This window comes from Pseudophryne corroboree, chromosome 6, assembly GCF_028390025.1.
Source record: "Pseudophryne corroboree isolate aPseCor3 chromosome 6, aPseCor3.hap2, whole genome shotgun sequence".
Taxonomy (NCBI): Eukaryota; Metazoa; Chordata; class Amphibia; order Anura; family Myobatrachidae; genus Pseudophryne; species Pseudophryne corroboree.
In genome coordinates this window covers 564,927,914-564,947,128 of record NC_086449.1, presented here as the reverse complement: position 1 = coordinate 564,947,128, position 19,215 = coordinate 564,927,914, and the positions used below count along the sequence as shown (strand labels likewise).

Here is a 19,215-nt window from a genome sequence, read left to right as displayed (position 1 = left end):
CCTGGAGACCAACACAGAATGCTTTTCCCCAGCAGCGCTGTATTATACTTTATCCGCCAATTATGTGCCCCCCCCCCCCTCTTTTTAAACTCCCTTCACCGTGTGTAAGCAGGGGAGAGTCCGGGGAGCTTCCTCTCAGCGTTCTGTGGAGAGAGAAATGGCGCTGGTGAGTGCTGAGGGAGAAGCCCCGCCCCCTCGGCGGCGGGCTTCTGTCGCGCTCAAAATCGTGTAAAATGGCTCAATTATATACATGTACAGTGCCCAGCTGTACATGTATATACCTATTTGCCATCTAAGAGGTGTTATTATTGCTGCCCAGGGCGCCCCCCCTGCGCCCTGCACCCATACAGTGACCGGAGTGTGTGAGGTGATGTGGAGCAATGACGCACAGCTGCAGTGCTGTGCGTTACCTCTGTGAAGCTGAAGGCTTCTGCCGCCTGAGACGTCTTCTTGCTTCTGTTCTTCTGGCTCTGTGAGGAGAACGGCGGCGTGGCTCCGGGGGTGGACGCCCAGGACGAACCTGTGTTCACCCCCTCTGAAGCTAATGGTGTCCAGTAGCCGAGGAAGCAGCTCCTATCAGTTAAGTAGGTCTGCCCCTCTCTCCTCAGTCCCTCGATGCAGGGAGCCTGTTGCCAACAGTGCTCCCTGTGAAAAAGTAAAAATCCAAACAAAAATGCTTTCTGTAGCAAAGAACTCAAGAGAGCTCCCTGCAGTGCGCCCTTCATCCTCTGGGCACAGTGTAAAACTGAGGTCTGGAGGAGGGACATAGAGGGAGGAGCCAGTGCACACCCAGAATCCAAAGCTTTCTTAAAGTGCCCTATCTCCCTCGGAGCCAGTCTATTCCCCATGGTCCTTACGGAGTCCCCAGCATCCTCTAGGACGTTAGAGAAAAAAGTGTGAACAGAAAAAAAAAAAAAAGGGGAGGGAGCTGTGTCCCCTAGATAGACTCAGAAAGTTTAACAGAGAGTACCAAAAATCCTCTTTTCTCCAAGGGGATGTTTCAAAGCCGCCAATGGTATAACTATAGCTAAAACTGCAAGCATAACTTTTCATCCAGATCTGGCAACTCTAACTCCAATCACATTGAGCTTTCAACATTTGGTGATACAGGTTGAGTATCCCATATCCAAATATTCCGAAATACGGAATATTCCGAAATACGGACATTTTTGACTGAGAGTGAGATAGTGAAACCTTTGTTTTTTGATGGCTCAATGTACACAAACTTTGTTTAATACACATAGGTATTAAAAATATTGTATTAAATGACCTTCAGGCTGTGTGTATAAGGTGTATATGAAACATAAATTAATTATGTGAATGTAGACACACTTTGTTTAATGCACAAAGTTATAAAAAATATTGGCTAAAATTACCTTCAGGTTGTGTGTATAAGGGCCCTCATTCCGAGTTGATCGGTCGCAAGGCGAATTTAGCAGAGTTACACACGCTAAGCCGCCGCCTACTGGGAGTGAATCTTAGCTTCTTAAAATTGCGACCGATGTATTCGCAATATTGCGATTACTAACTACTTAGCAGTTTCAGAGTAGCTTCAGACTTACTCTGCCTGTGCGATCATTTCAGTGCTTGTCGTTCCTGGTTGACGTCACAAACACACCCAGCGTTCGCCCAGGCACTCCCACCGTTTCTCCGGCCACTCCTGCGTTTTTTCCGGAAACGGTAGCGTTTTCAGCCACACGCCCCTGAAACGCCGTGTTTCCGCCCAGTAACACCCATTTCCTGTCAATCACATTACGTTCGCCGGAGCGAAGAAAAAGCCGTGAGTAAAAATACTTTCTTCATAGTAAAGTTACTTGGCGCAGTCGCAGTGCGAACATTGCGCATGCGTACTAAGCGGATTTTCACTGCGATGCGATGAAAAATACCGAGCGAACAACTCGGAATGAGGGCCAAGGTGTATATGAAACATAAATGCATTCTGTGCTTAGATTTAGGTCCCATCACCATGATATCTCATTATGGTATGCAATTATTCCGAAATACGGAAAAATCCGATATCCAAAATACCTCTGGTCCCAAGCATTTTGGATAAGGGATACTCAACCTGTAGTATGTCTGCCCTGCACCACTAGAATGAGCCACAATATGCCTCGGAAAATTAGACCAGTTCCAAGACCCATACCTGACAAATAGTAGCCATGAGCCATCTGGTCACTATTGTTTTGTTGCTGGCCAACATCTTGTGTGCATCATAAAAGATTAGTTCACTGTCTTCTAGCCAATCTATTCACATAGATCTTCAAGACCCGAACCAAATCCAGAGGGAAAAGTAATCTCAGCTGGCTGAGGGCCATATCTTGCCTCAATGTAGGAATTACAATATTATAATTTAAATTAAATCTGGACACCACCTCCATCTGAATAGAGGAACCAGTTTGCAGTAGAACCCTGTACTGACGGAACCCTAATATAGGGATATACACAAAAAAGCCACCAATTGAGACACACATTCGGCTAGAGAGAAAGCAGAAAAAGTACCATTCAAGCAAAGAGCACTGTATGCAGTCTTCCACATAAATCTCCCATACCACTGCACCATTATCAGCAAGAATAGAAGATATTTTCTTGCCACACATTTCAAACCAGCTAATAGGCAGTGAGGGGTGAAATGTGGAATTCAGTCTTCTGAACCGGATGTCATCATTATACACATTTCGTAAAAGAGTGTAGCCTAAACAAAAACCTTACCACAGGGACTTCTATTGCTAAGATTGAGGTTTTAAGTAATAAAAAAAATAATAATAAATAAATAAATTACCAAAGTGGACTATTTTTAATAAGAACGTAACATTACTCTTAGGCCAAACTAAAGTCATAGACCTTACATAATATGCATGGCCTTTTTATTTATTTATTAACAGTTACTTGTATAGCGCACACATATTCCGCAGCACTTTACAGGGAATATTTCAGCATTCACATCAGTCCCTGCCCAGTAGAATTTACCATCTATATTCCTACCACATGTACACATACACCCAAATTCATGCTTGGATTCATTTTTGTTTTTTTGTTGTTGTTTTTGTTTTGTTTGTTTTTTTGGGGGGGGAGCCAATTTACCTACCAGTGTATTTTTGGATTGTGGGATGAAACCTGAATACCCGGAGGAAACCCACGCAAGCATGGGGAGAATATACAAACTCCACACACTTAAGGCATGGTGGGAATCAAACCCATGACATCAGTGTTGTAAGGTAGTAATGCTAACCATTACATCGTCAGTCAGACATACAGGAAAAAGGAGAGTTATGGTAGACTTACCTTTGTTAACTCTCTTTCTTCGAAGTTCATAGGGTCCACAGGGAACATCAGGGTTGTAGGTGGTGGATGAGTGTCCGGGCACCAAACAGTTAAAGCTTTCAGCGTATCCCAGAATGCTCGGCTCCTCTCCCCTATAACCACGCCACCATGCTCAGGCATTCAGTTTTGTTAACCAGCTCAAAGCAGGATGTGGAAATGAGAAAAGAAAGACGTGACCGACAGGAGAAAGGAATCAAAGGCCAATGCCGTAAAAACCCAGAGAGAGGCTAGGTGCGTCAGGGTGGACGCCCTGTGGACCCTATGAACTTCGAAGAAAGAGTTAACAAAAGGCAAGTCTTCCAGAACTCTCCTTTTCTTCTTCAGGGTTCATAGGGGTTCCACAGGGACCATTGGGAATGTTCAAAAGCAGTATTTCAAGGGAGGGGATGCGCCTGAGAGGATAAAAGAATCCGGCATACTGGTAGGCGAATGTATCAAAGGCATAAAACCTAAGAAACGCGTTAACCGAAGACCACGTAGCCGCCTTGCACAAGTGTTCGGTGGACGCACCACGGCGTGCAGCCCAAAGAAGTCCTACAGACCAAGTAGAATGGGCAGAAATTTAAGCTGGTAAAGGGAGGTCAGCTGGAATGTAACCTTGTGCAATAACCATTCTAATCCATCTGCCCAGCATCTGTTTATTAGCAGGCCAACCACGCTTGTGAAATCCAAACAGAATGTACAGAGCATCAGACCGCCTGATGGACTCGTACGGTTTATGTAGAGCAAGTACCACGTCCAAAGAATGTTCTTTTACCATCAATTCTGGTGAGACAAAGGCTGGAACCACAATTTCCCGATTAAGGTGGAAGTTAGAAACCACTTTAGAGAGATAACCAGGCCAGAGTTCGGGGGAACCGCCCTGTCGTGATGAAAAATCAGAAAGGGGGCCTGGCAGGAGGGAGATCCCAAGTCCGACACCCTCCTGGCCAATGCAATAGCAAGCAAAAATAGCACTTTCGCCATCAGCCATTTGAGATCGGCTGACTCCAAAGGTTCAAAGGGGGGAGCTCTTGAAGAGCGTCCAGCACAATAGATAGATCCCATGGAGCTCCTGGAGGGACATAAGGAGGTTGTATGCGGATGACACGCTGAAGGAATGTACGGACATCAGGAAGTGAAGTAATTCTGCGTTGGAACCAAACAGACAATGCAGAAATGTGCACTTTGAGAGAGGCAAATCGTAAGCCTAAGTGCAAACCTCTCTGAAGAAAAGAAAGTATTCTTGAGATTTTAAAGATTGTTGCATCATAATGCTTGGCAGCGTACCATCTGAACCAAGCATGCCACACTCGATAATATATATACGTGCTGGGGCAGGTTTACGAGCTTTAAGCATAGTTTGAATTACAACATGTGAAAATCCTTTTGTTCTTAGGATTGATGATTCAAGAGACACGCCGTCAAAGACAGATGGGCTAGAGCAGGATGTAGACATCGGCCCCGAGTTAAAAGGTCCTGCAGCTGAGGATGTTAAAAAGGGTTGCTCTACTGAGATCGGAGAACCAATGCCATCTGGGCTATGCTGGGGCTACCAGAATGAGATTTCCTCCTTCTTTGTTGAACTTCCGAAGGATCAGAGGTAGAAGAGCTATCAGAGGAAATATGTTCAGTAGACAAAATATCCACTGGATTGATAAGGCTTCCACGAATGCTGCCTAAGGATCCCTGGACCGGGATCCGAATACTGGAACTTCGTGGTTGTGGCGTGAGGCCGTGAGATCCACGTCTGGGAGACCCCATCTGTCCACCAGGAGTCGGAAGACTTCTGGGTGAAGAGCCCATTCTCTTGCGTGAACATCCTGACGACTGAGGAAATCCGCTTCCCTGTTGAGTACGCCTGGAATGAAAACCGGAAGATGACGTTCGGCTCACCGGAGAACCTTGGTCACTTCTTGCATCGCCATTTTGCTGCGAGTACCGCTCTGATGATTGATATATGCCACAGTTGTGGCATTGTCTGACTGAACCTGAACAGGTCTGCCCTGAAGAACAGTGTGTGCTAGATTCAACACATTGGCCCTCATTCCGAGTCGTTCGCTCGTTATTTTTCATCGCATCGCAGTGAAAATCCGCTTAGTACGCATGCGCAATATTCGCACTGCGACTGCGCCAAGTAATTGTACAATGAAGATAGTATTTTTACTCACGGCTTTTTCTTCGCTCCGGCGATCGTAGTGTGATGGACAGGAAATGGGTGTTACTGGGCGGAAACACAGCGTTTTAGGGGCGTGTGGATGAAAACGCTACCATTTCCGGAAAAAACGCAGGAGTGGCTGGAGAAAGGGGGAGTGTCTGGGCGAACGCTGGGTGTGTTTGTGACGTCAAACCAGGAACGACAAGCACTGAACTGATCGCAGATGCCGAGTAAGTGTGGAGCTACTCTGAAACTGCTAAGTAGTTTGTAATCGCAATATTGCGAATACATCGTTCGCAATTTTAAGAAGCTAAGATTCACTCCCAGTAGGCGGCGGCTTAGCGTGTGTAACTCTGCTAAAATCGCCTTGCGACCGATCAACTCGGAATGAGGGCCATTGTACACTGCTCTCATTTCCAACACACTGATTGGTAATTAAGACTCTGAAAGGCTCCATCGTCACTGAAACAAGCGTTATTCAGTTACAGCTCCCCAGCCACGAATGCTGGCATCTGTTGTGAGCAGCACCCAATTGGGTATCCAGAAGGGTCGTCCCCTGTCCAGCTGCTGGTCGTGGAGCCACCAAGTCAGTGAAAGTCGATCCTCTGGAGTCAGAGTTATCATTTGTGACTTGATGCGATGAGGCTGACCGTACAACTTGATAAGAATCAGCTGCTGTAAAGGGAGTGAGTGGAATTGTGCGAATTCGACCATGTTGAACGTGAACCCTATCAGACCGAGAACTTTCATTGCTGAATGAACGGACACTCGAGGACGGTGAAGGAACGGACATATTTTGTTACTCAATCTCAACAGCTTGCCCGGTGATAAGAAAAGTTGTTGACTTTGAGAGTCCAGAAGTCCTCATAAGTGTAACATCCGCTGTGACGGTGTAAGTGAGGACTTCTTCCAGTTTATCAGCTATTTGTGACATTGTAGGAAGGCTACTGCAACGTGAAGATGAGATAGGAGAACGTTTTGCGAGGTCGCCAGAATCAACAGATCGTCAAGGCATGGGAGAATTCGGATTCCCTGCTGACTAAGGTGTGCTGCTATGACAGCCATTACCTTGGTAAATATCCTTGGGGCAGTAGCTAGGCCAAACTGTAGTGCCTGGAACGGATAATGGTGGTTGAAAATAGCAAACCGCAGGAATCATTGATGCGAGAGTGTAATAAGAATATGCAGATATGCATCCTGTATATCCAGTGAAACCATAAAGCCCCCAGGTTCCATGGCCAGATCACAGGGTTTCCCTTAAAACTTGGACACTTTCACAAACCTGTAAGTATTTGAGGTTGAGAATTGGCCGGTGTAACACGTTGGGCTTTGGTACCAAGAATAGGGGTGAATAGGCCTCGTCTCCGTTGAGACTGAGGAACTGGCACTATTACCCCAGAATGTAGAAGTGAGTCGACCACTTTTTGTAGAATCAGGGCCTTTTCTTGATCTGATGGAAAGCCGTGGTGAAGTACTGTTGAGGGTGGGGCGTCTCTAGAACGAGACGGCATACCCGTGAGAGACTACTTCTTGCACCCAAGCGTCTGACGTGGTCGTGGTCCATACCTGCGCACAGTTCAGAAGTTGGTCTCCCAACCTGAGATTTCCCCAGGAGGAAGCCCGCCCTGTGAGGCTGCAGGCATGTCTGTAGGTTGACACGCTGCCCTTGTGGATGAAATGTACAAAAATTTGAACTTTTGGCCAGCTGAGTGGGAGCCAGGAGCAAAAAGGCAGTTTTGGCCGCAGCCAAAGATGCTTCAATTTTGTTCAGCTGCTCGCCAAAGCGAATCTCTCCCGTAAAGGGTACAATTTCCAATGTTTTCATGGAATCTACATCCACATTCCAAGAAGGTAGCCACAGAATACGTTGTGCTAGCACAGAGGTTGCAGACGCCTTTGCTGCTAGAACTTCAGCCTCTGATAATGCTTCCCCAATGTAAGAAGTTGCTGTCTTAACATGATCTAGGTACATCCTGTATTCAACTGCACCCTCTTCAACTGCCTGGAACCATGCTTCGATAGCCTTTGTGGCCCATCAAGCAGCCACTGTAGGTCTATGAATAGCCCCTGTGAGAGAATAAAGAGATTTGAAACAATTTTCTATTCTTCTATCAGACGATCCCTTCAGTAAGGAAACGGTTGTTACAGGCAGAAAATAAGAATTTACTCACCGGTAATTCTATTTCTCGTAGTCCGTAGTGGATGCTGGGGACTCCGTAAGGACCATGGGGAATAGACGGCTCCGCAGGAGACTGGGCACATCTAAAGAAAGATTTAGGACTATCTGGTGTGCACTGGCTCCTCCCCCTATGACCCTCCTCCAAGCCTCAGTTAGGACACTGTGCCCGGAAGAGCTGACACAATAAGGAAGGATTTTGAATCCCGGGTAAGACTCATACCAGCCACACCAATCACACCGTATAACTCGTGATAGGAACCCCGGTTAACAGTATGATAACAACGGAGCCTCTGAACAGATGGCTCGCAATAACAACCCGATTTGTGTAACAATAACTATTTAAAAGTATTGCAGACAATCCGCACTTGGGATGGGCGCCCAGCATCCACTACGGACTACGAGAAATAGAATTACCGGTGAGTAAATTCTTATTTTCTCTGACGTCCTAGTGGATGCTGGGGACTTCGTAAGGACCATGGGGATTATACCAAAGCTCACAAACGGGCGGGAGAGTGCGGATGACTCTGCAACACCGAATGAGAGAACTCCAGGTCCTCCTCAGCCAGGGTATCAAATTTGTAGAATTTTGCAAACGTGTTTGCCCCTGACCAAGTAGCAGCTCAGTAAAGTTGTAAAGCCGAGACCCCTCGGGCAGCCGCCCAAGATGAGCCCACCTTCCTTGTGGAATGGGCTTTTACAGATTTAGGCTGCGGTAGTCCCACCGCAGAATGCGCCAGCTGAATAGTGCTACAAATCCAGCGCGCGATAGTCTGCTTAGAAGCAGGAGCACCCAGTTTGTTGGGTGCATACAGGATAAACAGCGAGTCAGTTTTCCTGACTCCAGCCGTCCTGGAAACATAAATTTTCAGGGCCCTGACTACGTCCAGTAACTTGGAATCCTCCAAGTTCCTAGTAGCCGCAGGCACCACAATAGGCTGGTTCAAGTGAAACGCTGATACCACCTTCGGGAGAAACTGAGGACGAGTCCTCAACTCTGCCCTATCCATATGGCCTTCCTGGCCTCACACCAAGCAACATATTTCCGCCAAATGCGGTGATAATGTTTTGCGGTGACATCCTTCCTGGCTTTGATCAGGGTAGGGATGACTTCCTCCGGAATGCCCTTTTCCTTCAGGATCCGGTGTTCAACCGCCATGCCGTCAAACGTAGCCGCGGTAAGTCTTGGAACAGACAGGGCCCCTGCTGCAGCAGGTCTTGTCTGAGCGGCATAGGCCAAGGGTCCTCTGAAGGCATCTCTTGAAGTTCCGGGTACCAAGCTCTTCTTGGCCAGTCCGGAACCACGAGTATAGTTTTCACTCCTCGCCTTCGTATTATTCTCAGTACCTTGGGAATGAGAGGCAGAGGAGGAAACACATAAACCGACTGGTACACCCACGGTGTTACTAGAGCGTCCACAGCGATCGCCTGAGGGTCCCTTGACCTGGCGCAATATCTTTTTAGCTTTTTGTTGAGGCGGGACGCCATCATGTCCACCTGTGGTCTTTCCCAACGGTTTTCCAGCATTTGGAAGACTTCTGGATGAAGTCCCCATTCTCCCGGGTGGAGGTCGTGCCTGCTGAGGAAGTCTGCTTCCCAGTTGTCCACTCCCGGAATGAACACTGCTGTCAGTGCTAACACATGATTTAACGCCCATCGGAGAATCCTTGTGGCTTCTGCCATTGCCCTCCTGCTTCTTGTGCCGCCCTGTCTGTTTACATGGGCGACCGCCATGATGTTGTCTGATTGGATCAGTACCGGTTGGTTCTGAAGCAGGGGCCTTGCTTGGCTTAGGGCATTGTAAATGGCCCTTAGCTCCAGAATATTTATGTGAAGCGAAATCTCCTGATTTGACCACAGTCCTTGGAAATTTCGCCTCGAATTCCAGCCTGTACCCCTGAGATACTACTTGAAGGATCCAGGGATCCACCTGTGAGAGAGCCCACTGTGTGCTGAAATTTCTGAGACGGGCCCCCACCGTACCCGGGTCCGCCTGTGAAGCCCCAGCGTCATGCTGTGGACTTACCGGACGCGGGGGAGGACTTTTGCTCTTGGGAACTGGCTGTATGCTGCAGCTTTTTCCCTCTACCTTTGCCTCTCGGCAGAAAGGATGCGCCTCGAGCCCTCTTGTGTTTATGGGGCTGAAAGGACTGTACTTGATAATACGGTGCTTTCTTTTGCTGTGGGGTAGCCTGTGGCAAAAATGTCGATTTCCCAGCCGTAGCTGTGGAAACGAGGTCTGAAAGACCATCCCCAAACAGTTCCACCCCCTTATAAGGCAAAACTTCCATGTGCCTTTTTGAATCGGCATCACCTGACCACTGCCGAGTCCATAACCCCCTTCTGGCGGCAATGGACATTGCGCTTATTTTTTATGCCAGCCGGCGTCTTTTATATGCTCTACTGTCCGCAAAATATTGTCCCTATCCAGGGTATCAATATTATCTGACAGGGAATCTGACCACGCAGCAGCAGCACTGCACATCCATGCTGATGCAATCGCTGGTCGCAATATAATGCCCGTGTGTGTATATATAGCTTTTAGGGTAGCCTCCTGCTTTCTATCAGCAGGATCCTTTAGGGCGGCCGTATCCTGAGACGGTAGTGCCACCTGTTTTGATAAACGTGTAAGCGCTTTATCTACCCTAGGGGATGTTTCCCAACGTGACCTATCCTCTGGCGGGAAAGGGTACGCTGCCAATAACCGTTTAGAAATTATCAATTTCTTATCGGGGGAAGTCCAGGCTTCCTCACACACCTCATTTAATTCCTCAGATGCAGGAAAAACTACTGGTAGTTTTTTCTCACCGAACATAATACCCTTTTTTGTGGTACCTGGGGTACTATCAGAAATGTGTAATACATTTTTCATTGCCTCAATCATGTAACGGGTGGACCTATTGGAGGGTATACTAGTCTCATCGTCGTCGACACTGGAGTCGGTATCCGTTTCGACATCTGTGTCTGCCATCTGAGGTAGCGGGCGTTTTAAAGCCCCTGATGATATTTGAGACGCTGGAACAGTCACAAGCTGAGTAGCCGGCTGTCCTATGTCGTCAAACCTTTTATGTAAGGAGCTGACACTTCCATAAGTCCATCTACACAGGTGTCGACCCCTCAGGGGGTGACAACACATTTACAGGCATTTGCTCTGCCTCCACATCATTTTCCTCATCATACATGTCGACACAGCGGTAACGACACACAGCACACACACAAGGAATGCTCTGACAGAGGACAGGACCCCACAAAGCCCTTTGGGGAGACAGAGGGAGAGTATGCCAGCACACACCAGAGCGCTATATAACAGAGGGATATCACTATACAGAGTGTTTTCCCCTATAGCTGCTTGTATTATATATATACTGCGCCTAAATTTAGTGGCCCCCCCCCCCCCCCTCTCTTTTTTACCCTTTCTGTAGTGCAGGACTGCAGGGGAGAGCCAGGGAGCGATCCTTCCAGCGGAGCTGTGAGGGAAAATGGCGCCAGTGTGCTGAGGGAGATGGCTCCGCCCCTTTTTCGGCGGGCTTTCTCCCGCTTTTTGTGTTATTCTGGCAGGGGTAATTTACACCTATATAGCCTCTGGGGCTATATATGGTGTCAGTTTTGCCAGCCAAGGTGTTAATATTGCTGCTCAGGGCGCCCCCCCCCCAGCGCCCTGCACCCATCAGTGACCGAAGTGTGTGGTGTGCATGAGGAGCAATGGCGCACAGCTGCAGTGCTGTGCGCTACCTTGGAGAAGACAGAAGTCTTCAGCCGCCGATTTTCCGGACCTTCTTGTTTCTGGCTCTGTAAGGGGGACGGCGGCGCGGCTCCGGGAACGGACGACGAGGTCGGGTCCTGTGTGCGATCCCTCTGGAGCTAATGGTGTCCAGTAGCCTAGGAAGCCCAAGCTACTACCACTTAGGTAGGTTCGCTTCTTCTCCCCTTAGTCCCTCGCTGCAGTGAGCCTGTTGCCAGCAGGTCTCACTGTAAAATAAAAAACCTAAACTATACTTTCTTTCTAGGAGCTCAGGAGAGCCCCTAGTGTGCATCCAGCTCGGCCGGGCACAGAAATCTAACTGAGGCTTGGAGGAGGGTCATAGGGGGAGGAGCCAGTGCACACCAGATAGTCCTAAATCTTTCTTTAGATGTGCCCAGTCTCATGCGGAGCCGTCTATTCCCCATGGTCCTTACGGAGTCCCCAGCATCCACTAGGACGTCAGAGAAAGTGGACATCACCACTAGACGTGTGACATGAGAATCCACTGGAGGCAGAGTTTCTCACTTTACGCACACTGCTGCTGGAAGAGGATAGCAAGATTATGCATGCTTAGACAAAGGGAACTTTTTACCAGAAATGTTCTAGTGTTCCATTCTAATTTCCATTAAATTATCAGAATGTGGGAAATCTGATTTTATTATCTTGTTTCTTAAACATATCAGTTTTTTAAACAGGTGTGGGTTCGTCAGAAAGTTGAAGAATTTGTTTAATAGCCTCAACTAGAGCAGGCACATCTACAGTACCAGAATGGGAGCAGACTCCTCTGCTGCACAGGAATCTGTGACAGAGGAAGCTGTATCCTCACCCTCTTCCTCAGATGACACATTAAAGTCTGATAAACAGTGGATTGAGAGAAGTAGCCAGGCTAGAGGAACCAGTGGCATGTTTATGCCCTGTGAGATTCTTTTGTCTAGTCTGAGTTTGCATTAGCTGCTGAACCGGAATAGAAAGGCTATCCACCCAAGGAGGATTCACTATTGGCACTATAGGGGTAAAAAAAACGAAAAAAAAAAAACAAAACGCACCTCTACGATCATCTCTGACATTGGGGGGACGCCCAGCACAGGGCAAGTCCGCCCCGCATGCCAGATCCTGCTCCGCGCAGACATGCGAAAGCACTGCACAGCAGCGATGCTTTCGCAGGTTTGAGTAGTCCTCTGCCTACGCAGCCTAGCTGCGAAGGCAGACAGCTACCTGCCATGTTTTAGGTCGCCTGCGTCATCTGGACCGCGCCCCTTAAAGGGAGTGTCGACACCCTTTTCCCGCCCACCTCCAGGTCTTAAACTGCGTTCTGAAAAGAACGCAGTTTAGGACCTTGCACATGTGCTTTACCGACGTATGTACAAAAATCGATTCATCGCAATTTTTGCACACTTGCGACAGGGTCTGAACTAGGCCCCATATTGGGTGGTAGTGACAAAGGAGGGCACACAGCTGGCGTAAGTCAGTCCACCAGAGTACCTAACAGAGAAAGCCGCCCTAGTAAAAAATTTAAAAAAGCGTTCCTGTCACTGTGCACCTGCATCCTGCAGGCACCAACTAAAAATTGAATGCCCGAGCATATTGGCGGGGTTATAGGGGAGAGGAGCCGAGCATTCTGGGATACGCTGAAAGCTTTAACTCCACCACCTACAACCCTGATATTCCCTATGGAACCCATATGAACCCTGAAGAAAAAGCAATAAAACCAAGGCACAAATAGAGAGGGACATAGAAAACATTAGGAAAAGGCCACGGTGCATCGAGGTCAAACATATAAACAAACCATACAGAAAAAAAGAATGAAATAGATGACCATTTATCTTTTTGTTTTCTATTTAGAAGCAAATAAATAAGAAAATAACAAAATAAGCAGAAGTAAAGATGGATAAAGTAATAGGGGTGTAAATGCATGGCCTTTCAATGTTACGTGGTAGGAAACAGAAAAATAATGGTGACGAGGTCTACAAATATAAAACTAGATGGCAACATACATGGCAGATGAGAAAATGGCAGCAATTTTCAATGCAATTATGCCAAAATCGTAACAAATTTGTAACAATCCAAATTGCAGCGCAGATTATATAGTTGCTCCCCATCTACGGATGAACTACAAACAGCAGCATGCTCTGACAGCCATATGTTATACAGTAATAGCAACATACACTGTAGGCTTATGTGGTGATTCATGCAGTCAATAGTTCACATCCAGAAAATGGTTTCCTCCAAAACTAACCTTATGAATATCATAATGAAGACCCCGGATTGCAAAGTTTGGATCATAATCATATTTTCTTAATTCATTTGGATACTGTAGAAAAGAAATATAAAAACAGATGAAAATGTATATTTCTCTGACGTCCTAGTGGATGCTGGGAACTCCGTAAGCACCATGGGGAATAGACGGGCTCCGCAGGAGACTGGGCACTCTTAAAGAAAGATTAGGTACTATCTGGTGTGCACTGGCTCCTCCCTCTATGCCCCTCCTCCAGACCTCAGTTAGAATCTGTGCCCGGCCAGAGCTGGGTGCTCCTAGTGGGCTCTCCTGAGCTTGCTAGAAAGAAAGTATTTGTTAGGTTTTTTATTTTCAGTGAGATCTGCTGGCAACAGACTCACTGCTACGTGGGACTGAGGGGAGAGAAGCAAACCTACCTGCGTGCAGCTAGCTTGTGTTTCTTAGGCTACTGGACACCATTAGCTCCAGAGGGTTCGAACACAGGGCCTGACCTCGATCGTCCGTTCCCGGAGCCGCGCCGCCGTCCCCCTTGCAGAGCCAGAAGACAGAAGGAGGAGATGAAATCGGCGGCAGAAGACTCCGGTCTTCATTAAGGTAGCGCACAGCACTGCAGCTGTGCGCCATTGCTCCCACAGCACACCACACACTCCGGTCACTGTAGGGTGCAGGGCGCTGGGGGGGGCGCCCTAGGCAGCAATTATATTACCTTTTGGCTAAATATACACATAATACAGTCAGCTAACTGTATATGTGTAAAAAACCCCGCCATTAAGTTAAAGAAAACGCGGGACAGAAGCCCGCCGCTGCGGGGGCGGGGCCTTCTTCCTCAGCACACCAGCGCCATTTTCCCTTCCCAGCTCCGCTGGAAGCACGCTCCCCAGGCTCTCCCCTGCAGTATCCAGGTACAAGACGGGTTAAAAAGAGAGGGGGGGCACATAAATTTAGGCGCAAATTGATAAAAACAAGCAGCTATTGGGAAAATCACTTATTAGCAGTGTAAATCCCTGTGTTATATAGCGCTGTGGTGTGTGCTGGCATACTCTCTCTCTGTCTCCCCAAAGGACTTTGTGGGGTCCTGTCCTCAGTCTGAGCATTCCCTGTGTGTGTGTGCGGTGTGTCGGTACGGCTGTGTCGACATGTTTGATGAGGAGGGTTACGTGGAGGCGGAGCAGGGGCAGATACATGTGGTTTCGCCCCCGACGGGGCCGACACCTGATTGGATGGATATGTGGAAGGTCTTAACCGACAGTGTCAACTCCTTACATAAAAGGTTTGATGACGCAGCAGCCTTGGGACAGCCGGGGTCTCAGCCCGCGCCTGCCCAGGCGACTCAGAAGCCGTCAGGGGCTCATAAACGCCCGCTAGCTCTGATGGTAGACACAGATGTCGACACTGAGTCTGACTCCAGTGTGGATGAGGATGAGACAAATGTACAGTCTACAAAAGCCATCCGATGCATGATTACTGCAATGAAAGATGTATTGCACATTTCTGATATTAACTCGGTTACCACCAAAAGGGGTATTATGTTTGGGGAGAAAAAGCAGCCAGTGACTTTTCCCCCATCTGATGAATTAAATGATTTGTGTGAAGAAGCGTTGAGATCCCCTGATAAGAAACTAGTGATTTCTAAGAGGTTACTGATGGCGTACCCTTTCCCGCCAACGGATAGGTTACGTTGGGAAACATCCCCTAGGGTGGACAAGGCGCTAACACGCTTATCTAAAAGGGTGGCACTGCCGTCTCAGGATACGGCCGCCCTAAAGGATCCTGCGGATAGAAAGCAGGAAGCTATCCTGAAGTCTGTGTATACACACTCTGGTACTCTGGAGACCTGCTATTGCTTCAGCCTGGATGTGTAGTGCTGCAGCAGCATGGACTGATACCCTGTCAGACAACATTGATTCCCTCGACAGGGATACTATTTTGCTAACCATTGAACATATAAAAGACGACTTCTTATATATGCGGGATGCACAGAGGGACATTTGCCTGCTGGCATCTAGAATTAATGCAATGTCCATTTCTGCCAGGAGAGTATTATGGACTCAGCAGTCGACAGGTGATGCAGATTCTAAAAAACACATGGAGGTTTTGCCTTATAAGGGTGAGGAACTATTTGGGGACGGTCTCTCGGACCTCGTATCCACAGCAACTGCTGGGAAGTCGACTTTTTTGCCTCAGGTTCCCTCACAGCCTAAGAAAGCACCGTATTATCAAATGCAGTCCTTTCGGCCTTAGAAAGGCAAGCGGGTCAGAGGAGCATCCTTTCTGGCCAGAGGCAAGGGTAGAGGAAAGAAGCTGCACCAGGCAGCCAGTTCCCAGGAACAAAAATCCTCCCCTGCTTCCACTAAGTCCACCGCATGACGTTGGGGCTCCACAGGCGGAGCCAGGTGCGGTGGGGAACGCGTCTCCGAAACTTCAGCAACCAGTGGGTTCGCTCAAAAGTGGATCTATGGGTTGTACAAATTGTATCTCAGGGATACAAGCTGGAGTTCGAGGCGACTCCCCCTCGCCGTTACCTCAAATCAGCCTTGCCAGCTGCTCCCAGGGAAAGGGAGGTAGTACTGGCGGCAATTCACAAGCTGTACCTCCAGCAGGTGATAATCAAGGTCCCCCTCCTTCAACAGGGCAGGGGTTACTATTCCACAATGTTTGTGGTACCGAAACCGGACGGTTCGGTGAGACCCATCCTGAATTTAAAATCCTTGAACACTTATATAAAGAAGTTCAAGTTCAAAATGGAATCGCTCAGAGCGGTTATTGCAAGCCTGGAAGAGGGGGATTTTATGGTGTCGCTGGACATCAAGGATGCTTACTTGCATGTCCCCATTTACCCACCTCATCGGGAGTACCTCAGATTTGTGGTACAGGACTGTCATTACCAATTCCAGACGTTGCCGTTTGGTCTCTCCACGGCTCTGAGAATATTTACCAAGGTAATGGCCGAAATGATGATACTCCTTCGAAGAAAGGGAGTTACAATTATCCTGTACTTGAACGATCTCCTCATAAAGGCGAGGTCCAAAGAGCAGTTGTTGGTCAGCGTAGCACTCGCTCAGGAAGTGTTGCAACAGCACGGCTGGATTCTGAATATCCCAAAGTCGCAGCTGATCCCTACGACGCGTCTGCTTTTCCTGGGAATGATTCTGGACACAGAACAGAAGAAGGTGTTTCTCCCGGAGGAGAAGGCCCAGGAATTGTCATCTCTGGTCAGGGACCACCTGAAACCAAAACAGGTGTCGGTGCATCACTGCACGCGAGTCCTGGGAAAGATGGTGGCTTCTTACGAAGCAATTCCCTTCGGCAGGTTCCATGCATCGGTTGGTCACCCTGTCCCCAAGGGCCAGGGTGTCTCTGCTGTGGTGGCTGCAGAGTACTCATCTTCTCGAGGGACGCAGGTTCGGCATACAGGACTGGATCCTGGTGACCACGGATGCAAGCCTCCGAGGATGGGGGGCAGTCACTCAGGGAAGAAAACTTCCAGGGACTGTGGTCAAGTCTGGAGACTTCTCTACACATAAATATATTGGAACTAAGGGCCTTCTACAACGCCCTGAGTCAAGCAGAGCCCCTGCTTCAAAACCAATCTGTACTGATTCAGTCAGACAACATCACGGCGGTCGCCCATGTAAACCGCCAGGGCGGCACAAGAAGCAGGATGGCAATGGCAGAAGCCACAAGGATTCTTCGATGGGCGGAGAATCACATGCTAGCACTGTCAGCAGTGTTCATTCCGGGAGTGGACAACTGGGAAGCAGACTTCCTCAGCAGGCGCGACCTCCACCCGGGAGAGTGGGGACTTCATCAAGAAGTCTTCACACAGATTGTAAATCGTTGGAACTGCCACAGGTGGACATGATGGCGTCCCGCCTCAACAAAAAGCTAAAAAAATATTGGGCCAGGTCACGGGACCCTCAGGCGATAGCTGTGGACGCACTAGTGACACCGTGTGTGTACCAGTCGGTTTATGTGTTCCCTCCTCTTCCTCTCATACCCAAGGTACTGAGGATAGTAAGAAAGAGAGGAGTAAGAACTATACTCATCGTTCCGGATTGGCCAAGAAGAACTTGGTACCCAGAACTACAAGAAATGATCTCAGAGGACCCATGGCCTCTGCCTCTCAGACAGGACCTGTTACAGCAGGGGCCCTGTCTGTTCCAAGACTTACCGCGGCTGCGTTTGACGGCATGGCGGTTGAACGCCGGATTCTAGCGGAAAAGGGCATACCGGATGAAGTTATTCCTACGCTGATAAAGGCTAGTAAAGACGTGACAGCAAAACATTATCACCGTATATGGCGAAAATATGTTGCTTGGTGTGAGGCCAGGAAGGCCCTACAGGGGAATTCCAGCTGGGTCGATTCCTGCACTTCCTACAGTCAGGAGTGACTATGGGCCTAAAATTAGGATCCATAAAGGTCCAGATTTCGGCCCTATCTATTTTCTTTCAAAAAGAGCTGGCTTCACTGCCTGAAGTTCAGACGTTTGTTAAGGGAGTGCTGCATATTCAGCCCCCTTTTCTGCCTCCAGTGGCACCTTGGGATCTTAACGTTGTGTTGGATTTCCTGAAATCACACTGGTTTGAGCCACTCAAGACCGTGGAGCTAAAGTATCTCACGTGGAAGGTGGTCATGCTGTTGGCCTTGGCTTCAGCTAGGCGTGTGTCAGAATTGGCGGCTTTGTCATGTAAAAGCCCGTATCTGATCTTCCATATGGACAGGGCAGAGTTGAGGACTCGTCCCCAATTTCTCCCTAAGGTGGTATCAGCGTTTCATTTGAACCAGCCTATTGTGGTGCCTGCGGCTACTCGGGACTTGGAGGACTCCAGGTTACTTGATGTAGTCAGGGCTTTGAAAATCTATGTAGCCAGGACGGCTGGAGTCAGGAAAACTGACTCGCTGTTTATCCTGCATGCACCCAACAAACTGGGTGCTCCGGCTTCAAAGCAAACTATTGCGCGCTGGATCTGTAACACGATTCAGCAAGCTCATTCTGCGGCAGGGTTACCGCATCCTAAATCAGTAAAGGCCCATTCCACAAGGAAGGTGGGCTCTTCTTGGGCGGCTGCCCGAGGGGTCTCGGCTTTACAGCTTTGCCGAGCTGCTATTTGGTCGGGTTCAAACACATTTGCTAAGTTCTACAAGTTTGATACCCTGGCTGAGGAGGACCTTGCCTTTGCTCATTCGGTGCTGCAGAGTCATCCGCACTCTCCCGCCCGTTTGGGAGCTTTGGTATAATCCCCATGGTCCTTACGGAGTTCCCAGCATCCACTAGGACGTCAGAGAAAATAAGAATTTACTCACCGGTAATTCTATTTCTCGTAGTCCGTAATGGATGCTAGGCGCCCGTCCCAAGTGCGGACTCTCTGCAATACATGTTTATAGTTATTGCTTACCTAAGGGTTATTGTTATGAGCCATCTGTTACTGAGGCTCAGTTGTTGTTCATACTGTTAACTGGGTATGGTTATCACAAGTCGTACAGTGTGATTGGTGTGGCTGGTATGAATCTTACCCTGGATTCCAAATCCTTTCCTTGTTGTGTCAGCTCTTCCGGGCACAGTTTCCTTAACTGAGGTCTGGAGGAGGGGCATAGAGGGAGG

The 19,215-nt window shown here is 48.4% G+C and overlaps 1 protein-coding gene across 2 annotated transcripts in view; it reads right to left on the bottom strand.

Annotated features, from left to right (window-relative positions):
• NT5DC3 (5'-nucleotidase domain containing 3) overlaps window positions 1-19,215 on the bottom strand; it is a 172,477-nt gene that overhangs the window by 88,784 nt on the left and 64,478 nt on the right. For both annotated transcript variants that reach the window (XM_063927787.1, XM_063927788.1), the window contains exon 3: window positions 13,613-13,687. In XM_063927787.1, coding sequence (XP_063783857.1) covers window positions 13,613-13,687 — 75 coding nt within the window. The remainder of the gene's footprint in view (window positions 1-13,612; window positions 13,688-19,215) is intronic.